At 41.8% G+C, this 9675-nt stretch overlaps 1 protein-coding gene across 1 annotated transcript; it reads right to left on the bottom strand.

Annotated features, from left to right (window-relative positions):
- Positions 1-920: 920 nt before the first annotated feature.
- On the bottom strand, positions 921-9450 carry lhx1a (LIM homeobox 1a). The gene is made up of 5 exons (XM_085479048.1): positions 8555-9450; positions 6644-6867; positions 5730-6013; positions 3740-3905; positions 921-2832 (listed from the first exon to the last, which is right to left on the bottom strand). The coding sequence occupies exons 1-5, from the start codon at positions 8722-8724 to the stop codon at positions 2453-2455; spliced, it is 1224 nt and encodes a 407-aa protein (XP_085335174.1). The 5' UTR covers positions 8725-9450; the 3' UTR covers positions 921-2452.
- Positions 9451-9675: the final 225 nt, after the last annotated feature.

A 9675-nucleotide genomic window follows, 5' to 3' on the forward strand; every position in this document is an offset into this window, starting at 1 on the left:
GGGAGGAAAACTGGGATTGCATACAGTCCTAACTGCACAGGCTGGGGTTAGGGAGATAAAGGTTTCCCCAGATTCACACCACAATCCCACCGCCTGACTCGCTTCCGTACAAGTATGAAAATTTTTCCATTTTTCCTGCAAAAACATCACGCCTCGGTGTTTGGGCTTCTTGATTATTACTGCAGCTATGTTCGCCGAAATAAGTTGGGAGATGTCCTTCCCAGCCGCCAGACTGCACTGAAAGAACAGAAACCTACAGGGAATAATAATACTGGAGCCCGCTAAGAAAAGCATAACAAACACGAGAGCCACGGCCACAGCAATTTCATCATTGTCCTTCACAGTAGCACAGCAAACTGCTCGTGATTAGCTGACGACCTCGAGTAACTGAATGGAAGAATGTGAGGCTGGAGCCAAAGCAGCTGGAAGGAGAAACTGCATCAGCATGAGGAGTGTATTCACTCCCCCTTGTGTTCGCTGCAGCAAACTGGTCCACTGAATTCCTCCGTTGCTGGGAGAAAAAGTAAAATCAGCAAAAAAGTTTTTTTGTTGTTGTTCTGTTTGAGTTTAGGGTGTGTTGCAACACTGCAACAGGGACGAGAAGAAAACCCTGTGATGACAGGTAAGGATCATCATCACAAACCTACACTGCATGTTTCCATCACTCTTCTCATTTAGACTTCTGCTTTTGTTTCTTTCTGTCTTTTCATCATTTTCCACCAAATGCCATTTTAAATGTGCTCATCATTTTCGAGTCCAGTTATTCAGATTTAACCAATCAGCATCAGTGTCTGCAATTAAGGACAATTATTCCACAGTTCAAGAAACTGGACAAAAGCTGTAATGTACCTTCAATACTTTGTGAAACACAATGCACTGTAATGTCTGGTATACTTTAAGATAGCTGCTCCCAAAAAAAATGACGTATATTTTCTAGTTTATTACAAACACATTTGTCAACATGTGGTATTTATACAGTGAATGGTCTAATATGCACTGGAGGTCACATAAGCTTAGGTTTATTGGAACAATAAAAGACATACCATGAGGGCTTGATATTCAAAGAGATGTAGCAGCTGCTTGCTGCATATTTGATCATCAGTTTTTAATAGTTTGGATTTTTCTTCTTTAAAGACACAAAAATAAAACCTAAGTATATTAACAGTTTTATGAATGTATCGTCAGCAGACTAAAAAAATTAAGAATTCGATTACTCCTTTTAACACTTACATTTTGTCTCAACACGTTCTGCGATGATGGTGCAAAGCACTTTAACAATATTTGTGCTATTTTTTTTATTTGTCAAATGTCTACTTTACTCGTGTTTTTATTTTTTTAACCTTTTTTGTAAACAACATCTCGTACAAACTAGCACAGTGAACCACAACCCCAGCAAATGTGTTTTTATCTCCGTACAATATAAATGAAATCAATACAAAAGTTTGGTTGGTTGCTTGGAACATTTTTATATGGATTGAGAGGTTCTAAAACGTGGTTTTCGAGACTTCTGGACTCCTGAATTGAATATATTACGTAAACAGTTGACTGTTCTAAGTCCCATTTAGAACCCCAGTAGAAGATTTTTAGAAGGTAGACTTCATCTCACCATTTCAAGTTCACTTCCATTTTTAATAAAGGGCTTGCAATCCATAGGGAGTCTTTTACTGGTTTGCCTTTTGAAGGCAGCCTTCTTCAGATTTGGTTGAAATTCTGAAACCGAAACAAACAAATAGTCCAGGCAGAGGAGAAAACTGTCATTTCTTCTGGCCTCCAGAAACATATTGTGAAAAAGGTTAAGTGTCAATATGGCAGAGCCTTGAGAGGCAAGAGGTCTGAGGAGCTTCTGAATAAATACAAGGGACGCGTCTAGTTCCTCGCACATAGTCTGAATGCCGCTCAGCCTTCCTACTGTGCCAGGTCAGCACACAACCAACCCTTAGCCCCTTTATTCTCTCTCTGTAAAGCTATTGAAGTCTTTGACAGTAGCTAAGGATGTTTTCATGTTTAGGACATATTACAGGAGATTTTGAAAAGGTTTTTTTTCTTCCTTTTTTTTAAGTGTTAGGGGGACTGGGGGATTGGTCGCTCTGCCGTGCCACTGACCGGAATCAGGAGGGGTAACAAGATGTCTCAGTCCAGTTTTTGGATGCAGGCTGGGTAGGGGTAAGAGTTGAAAGAAGCAATCAAAACACCCGAACGTAATGCTGCAGTGTTTTGGGGCATCATTTTTATGCTAAATATGCTCTCCTGTCAAAAAGAACAACAAATGGGAAAATAAATAAATAAATAAATATGAAATCACCAAAAAAAAAGGAGAAAAAATAGTTTATGGTACTGCCCTAACCCAGTCATTATCCGTGTCCCTGTTCTGGACTCAGTCCCCCAACACTTCCAGATCTCACGACCCTTCATTACTGAATCTCTGGCCAGCAAAGTCCGCTCCCTCGCAAAGCTACCACACAGTGCCCTCGTTCATTTCTGAGGGCGGGTGAGACAGATGGTTATTGTATCCGCTCCCGTTCAGTGACAGTGAGGTAAAAGGAGGACTAGGGCCGAACACTTCTGACGAGATGCTGTGCAGGGGCCCTGGGATGCCGGGCTCTGGGCTGGGAGAATCCCCTGGGTGGTGGGACATGATATCGGAGAAACGTTGCACCTCAGTGGAGGGATGGTGGCCCGGGAGCGGGTGGTCCATACCTCCAAGGGGGTTGCCTGTGGGGCCTGAGGATGGCACAAAGGGGAGATCAACTGGGGTCTGGGCCTGTGATGATGGTGGCCCCTGAGGGAAAAAGTCATAGTTCCCTGCTGGACCATAGTATTCACTTTGATAATCTGCAGATGCAAGAGAAGTAGAAAAAAAATATCACCATTAGCTCAGACTGAGAACAATGGGTTTGCAGAAGTAATTCCAGGGATGTTGAGGAATTCATTGAATATATATACATAGCTTGATTTGCATTAGAGAAAAAGAGACCTTCGCTGTGCTACATTAGTCACAGAGCACGTTACACTTAAATCAAAACTGCAATTGGGTGGGGAGAACAACGTGGCCACAAAATTAATTAAAATGGGGGCCATTTCATCAGCGATTCTACCTACTGAGACCAATTTTTTCAGCTCAGCAGAATATTATTAGACTTTTTGCTTCAGCAGGAAGGACAAAGGCCCAGACACAAATGGAATTCTCTGAAAATTAACAGATATTTCAAAGCATTTGATGAAATATTGCCGCGTTGGTATGAAATCACTCAGGTGTAAACTAACTTCACTTGAAGTGAATTCCATACTAAGCCATTTCTTAAAGCCTGTGGATGAGATGACCCAGACTAAAACATGTATAGCCTCTTTTGTTTGTTTTTGAATACATCCAAAATAACAGTAAGTAGGAAAACTACATCATTTTCACTGCTTGTTCATACATTTTAGTTTTTAACATTATGCACTCATTTGACATTTAATATTGTGTGAAAACAACGAAGACGGTTAAATGTGGATAGACCTAGTGTGCTCGCTACTCACTGGTCGTCTTTAAAAAGTGGCATAGACCTAAATAATTCCCCGGGAATAGGATAATGGCATATAAGACAAAACATTAAGAAGAAATGACCGGCTAATAGGAAATAACAGATGATGCATTGAATTGTTTTTAACAATTCAATGTTTGGCGAACACATTATCAGTCAGAACCAGGTTGAAATTTAACGTGTCAAAAAAGAAAGAAAATATTAAGCAACCATACCTCCATAGTAGGAGAAGGGTCCGTTGGGGATGAGCTCCCCAGGCTCCAACCGGTCACCCAGCGCCCTCATTCGCCTCGGGCTCCGGAAAAACGCGTGCCTCCGGGCGCCCAGTGCGCTCAGCTGCTTCATCCGCCTCTCTTTGGAACGTCGGTTCTGGAACCAGACCTGAACAAACGCAACCACACACACGCGTACGTGTGTATCACATCATGTGGCCCAGAAAATATGCAATAGACTGCTGACGCCATTTCGATTGCACGTCAATATTCTATGGCGAAAGACGAGAGGAGAGGCAGAAATGGAGATTATGGAAGGGGGTGGCCGGGGAGGGGTTAGAGCTGCTATTCTATGAATAAATATCTAAACAAACAATGGTTTGCTTGTTTTTTCTGAACATGCAAACAAACGTCGGCATTTAAATGTATCCTCATTGAAAGGAAAGTGTAATTAGGTATCATGTTTACCTTGGCACCTACTCCGCTGTCTTCTTATTAGAGTCAATAACCGCGCTGTATGCGGCAAGCGTGTTGAGCCAGTGCGTTAAATTCGCAAGGCTCTGCGGCGAAGAGGACTGCGCCCAATTATCGTTTAAGGAGCGACAGTCCCATCTAACCTCCCTAATGATCTTTTAACCCTCCATTTACTCCGACTGAAGGCTGCAGCAGCAGGGGTTTAAAATCTCCAATTAATACTTAATAGGCGGGTTGTTACCAATATATTACCGGACTCTTGGAGGTTATCATTTCCTAATCTATAGGCCGGCTTCCTTTAATTATGCTCTCCCCTTTCCTCGCTCAAGCGCACACACATTAAATAGCACTATCTCCCCGCTTCCACGTTTTCGGTATTACTCTACGTTAAAGCATTTTGCCTTTTTTTAAACAAACAAGCAAACAAACAAAAATGTATTCCCATAGTTAAAAAAATGACACTACTACTTTGACTACTTTGCAATAAATTTAGGGCTACGTTTGTGTGATTTTGGCGCGTAAATATAATTTATTTGAGACATTTTATTATTAGGTATTTCCAATTCTTGTGTCACACAATAGACTTTGAAAATAAACCATGATTTATAATAATATCAGTTGGGATTATCAATAATAATAATAATAATAATAATAATAATAATAATAATAATAATAATAATAATAATAATAACATACAGTTGGTTGTATGTGTCGTTTGTTGTTTAACTTGGCCTTCTGTAACGCACGCTTGTTGTGAGGATACAATCTGAAGACCCTTGAAACAGATTTGTGCCTTTCCACTTGGCTGAAAATGCTCACAGCGTGGCTAAATGTGGTCGCAAAACGTGGTGGCAGCGCTGTGCCAGGACTCCTAGCGCTCCCAGCGCTCCCAGCACCTCGGCGCCAGTTGGCGACTTTGCCCCGTCGTGTGCGCCAAGAATCAAAAATACCCATATAAATTACCCATTTCCAAATCAACCTCGTCCATCGGCCAATCTTTGGCTTAATGAATTCGATGTGACCGCGCAGTTTGAAGGGAAGAGGCCTCGTTTAAAGAGGGGTGAAGGATATGAGAGGGGAGGCTTGGGGAGGTGGAGCCTCCCTGATGGGATGAGGGCCTGCTCGGTCATTGCTGTCTGGCAGCTTGGCTGGGACATTTTTCCATAAAATATAAGCTGTTACATCACACCTTTTAATGGGTGCGTAACACCCTATAAAACGGAAAAAGGCGCGAGCCCACCTCCTCAACCCCTGGGTGTCCCCTGAATCTATTTCCATAATATTTGAAAGCATCACATTGCACGATTTAGATGATTTACTACAGAATCGTGTTTAAATCACCGGGGACCACGAAAGTTATGATACTACATCAAGGATTGCATTAGGAGGCCGCATGGACCACACATTTAGAAACACGCATTTGATAAAATAATGATAATAAAAATAATGGTCTATATAGACTTATAGACTGAGTTTAGGCTGAAGCAGAGCTCCTGCTTGGGTGCAGCTGTTTCTTTACCTGGATGACCCTCATGTTGAGGCCCGTCTCCTGGGCCAGCTGCTCCCTGATGTGTCTGGTGGGTTTTGGAGTGGCGGCAAACGCTGCTTTCAGTGTCTCCAGCTGCTTGGCCTTGATGGTGGTCCGTGGGCCACGCCGCTTCCCTCCCAGGTTCTGGTCGTCGTTCTCGTTGTTAACGGTCTCCTTGTCGGACAGCGCGGCTATCTCTGTGTCCTTTAGGACCACGTCATCCTGTAGCTGGTCTTGAGAGTCTGGTGATAAACTCGGGTCGCTGCATGCCGTTACTGCAGAAACGACATCTAAATATTAGAATAATATTCACACAGCAGTGTTATCGTAGCAGTGAAGCGCCAGAGTCTCTAAAAGTGCATTTAACTCGGTGGATTATCACCACTGACAAAGTGCAAACACACGCTAACACTGCTAACTAGAAGTTATATTTCGGAATTATCGTTTTGTAGTGATGTTGTTTTGTGCTGAATTCGGGCCTTACTTGTGACATACAGCCATTTGTTTTACAAAATGAAAATTTACCAACAGCAGAATTTATGAATGCGGAGGAGGCTTAAATATCAAGTAAAGTATGCACAGTCTTAATTAGAAATAAAGAAGGACAGAAAAAGAAAGCCAAATCTGACATTATGAAAATAAAACAGATTGAGCACAGCTACATATCAGGCCAAAAGAACCATCATCTGAACTGAAAAGAAAATATTTCGCGCTTTTAAACCATCGTGCGCTGTGTCATGGAAATGAGGAAGCCACTGTGAGGTTGAAAACGTTAAGTCCATCTTTAAAAATAAATAAACAAATAAATAAATATCTATCTATCTATCATTATTATTATCATTATTATTATTTAACTCGCCCTGCGTACACACACTCACAGAACACACGTGCAGGACTCTGCATACCTGAGAGGAGGTTGGTGTCTTTTACACTGGTGTTGTTTAGGTAATCGTCTTTGCAAACGAATTTGTTCTCGTCTATGATGTAGAGCTCCTCGCCGGTGGAGAGCTGCTTGTTGCACATCATGCAGGTGAAGCAGTTAAGGTGAAACACTTTGCTCCGGGCCCTCCGGACCAGGTCGTTAGGAGAGATGCCCTGCGAGCAACCGCCACACTTGGTGCCGAACCGCCTGCGGGGGATGGAGGTGGTTACTCCTGCTATTAAGGGTGTTCTGCATTTTTAATTTATTGTTTATTAATGTATTTGCTTTAAAGAGACAATGATCTAAACATTTAGCAAGGAAAAACACCAAAGTGATGGGGCCGACTTATATAACGGACACAAAAATAAACATTCAAAATAAACATCCGGAAGTTATAATTGTGTCTTAAGGATACAAATCATCTATTTCTGTCTTGCTCTCTCTCATATATATCTTTGTATGATATACATATTTTATTATTAATCCATCCTATTAAATATCAGCGTAATTTAAGGAATGAAATCGAGTCATAAATATTGTTAAATGTGACATTTTAATTCCATCATTATTTTAACGGATCAAAAATAATGAAGATTCATACAGAGATAGTTTTTTTATTTTAGGAGATTTCTATATCACATGCTATAATAATAATAATAATAATAATAATAATAATAATAATAATAATAATAATAATAATAATAATTTGTGCTATAATTGTACTTTTAATTATTTTTGTAAAAGAAAATGCTGACCAGTAGCTTTGCCTCTTTAAAAAAAAAACATAAAGCCAGCAAACAAACAAACGCGAACTCCTCTCTGCATTAACCTTTGCACAAAAATTTCATCTGTTACATTTTTACCTCTATTTTACATGTTTTTTGTGTGTCTTTGCAAACACGTATTTTAAGCGTCGAGCTTCAGTAAATAAACCAATTTGAGGTGTCTTTAAAAACTAGGTTGGATTTTGGCTCATAAATTATCACCCTGCCATCTACTTCACTGTTAAACAATGTTTGCTGAGTTGCGTGCGGTGCTTGTTGACTGCACGTCTGTGATTGCATCGTCTGCGGACCTGATCTTTTCAACTAGTTTACTATTCAAATCCACTTATCACGTCCTCCTCAGCCAGACTGAGCAAACACACCGGGCAGCGGTTTCTCTAGCGCCGGTTTGATGCTCTAAGCTCCCACGACTGCCAACAAGCTGTAAAAAAAACCCAACAAAAAAACCCCTTCAAGTGTGATTTCCTCGATTTCCTAACAAACCCTCCCCCTGCTGAGAGTGAGCGCACACGCGTTTAATGTTGCTGCTCCTCTTTTGTTGCTGTTTTTGCATAAGAATCCAAGTTAACAAGCTTTCAATTACTTACTACTAATCAAAAGACGGGACGGGTCGTTTTATTCGTTTATTTAGAGAATTCAAAAGGACATTCTCTTTGTTACCTAACCAGATGTTCTGTCATTTTTGTTTGTGTTATCTTTTAGGTTTTCTTCACTTATAATTGAGCAGATTTGAACTGTAACAGCAGTCTGAGCCACGAAGAAATACTTTCCTTTTTTTGGTGGTCACCTACAATTAATAGACTATATTTTCAAATGGTAAATAACGTGGAAGATACAGATGTTTCCACTAAATTTGCGGTAGACTGAGGTCGTTTGCAGTTTAATCTAATGTTTGTAGGGTTTCTTATATAGTTTTCTCGTCTCACTGTGTGCCATAACTACCTTTGGTCCTTCTTTTGAAAATATATAAATATCTTTATATAATTCCCTTCATGGTTTGTCCCTGCTTACCTGCTGCGTATTATTCGTATGCAAAAGAAAAGTAAAAGAGCGAAGGAGTACAAAAACATTACTTTTCAAAGGGTTTCTGCCATCTTCATCGAGCTTACCTAAAGAAATCGTTTTTGCAGTATAGTCTCCCTTCTCGAGAAAAACATTTCTCTGTCAAATTGCATTTGCACTCGCAGCATTGCACGCACTTGACGTGCCAGGCTCTGTCCAGCACGTTGAGCAGAAAGCGGTCCAGGATAGGCCTCTCGCAGCCGGCGCAATGGACCATGGCTTTGGCTGGGCAACAACCCCCCACAAACGAAGCAAACACACAAACCAAATCAACAGCACAGGCCGAGCATTGACCGAGTATCTGCTCTCTCCCTCCCCGATTCGCCTGGAGCTCCTGGGTCAAACGTGCGCAAGAGAAGCCAGTCGATCAGGTGTCACCACAGATTTCTCCCTGCATGCGTAAAAAGACTCAACGTCCCAAAAAGCAAAGAACCAGGAAGGGTTGGCGATCGCGTCCTCACTGGAGGAAAAGTCAAAAGGTTGAAAAAAATAAATCAGTCCTTTTATGGATCCGTGGCAAAATTCAACCAAGGTGTTCAGCACAGGAAGCTGCCGATCGGCTCAGGCGAGAAGAGGGGAGCCGGTTTGGTTGTCCCGGTGACGCATCGGCCAAAGAGAAGAGCGTCGTATGGCAGCCAGTGCTGACAGAGGCTTCTAATAAAACGATTTTAGGGCAGAGCTGTCACACAAGAAGACACGCACGCCTACAAATAATTCAGAGTACTTTAACATGGCATCTTATCCACTGTTCAAAACCCGGCGAGAAACAAAATCACACAGCCAGAAGATGAAAAAAAAGAGTGTTTCCCTTCCTCTCTGTTGGATGATCCTGGATGTTTGGTTTGTGATAGGATGCTGGGACTCGCCGGTCGCTCCGGTTGTAATCAGTGTGCTGGGATGCCCCTCGATCTCCAGTACCGTGCGTACGCAAGGATGCGCTCGATCTCTAGTACACTGTCTTGGTCCTAAAGCTCCAACCCAGCCTTATTTCCAGCCTCCTGACGTCAGGCCGCAGCCGGACCAATCAGCGCTGTGCCATGGAAGCAACCATCAAGCCGCCCCATCATAACCCAGCGAGGACTCTGCCTGCTATTTATGCCACACACTCAAGATAGCAATTGTCAAGAATTTCCCTGCAAACTGTCATATGTTAGTGAATGTGTTTGGA

This window comes from Copadichromis virginalis, linkage group LG14, assembly GCF_057382275.1.
Source record: "Copadichromis virginalis isolate Kocher_CV1m ecotype Utaka linkage group LG14, C_Virginalis_male_GT1.1, whole genome shotgun sequence".
NCBI classification, from domain to species: Eukaryota; Metazoa; Chordata; class Actinopteri; order Cichliformes; family Cichlidae; genus Copadichromis; species Copadichromis virginalis.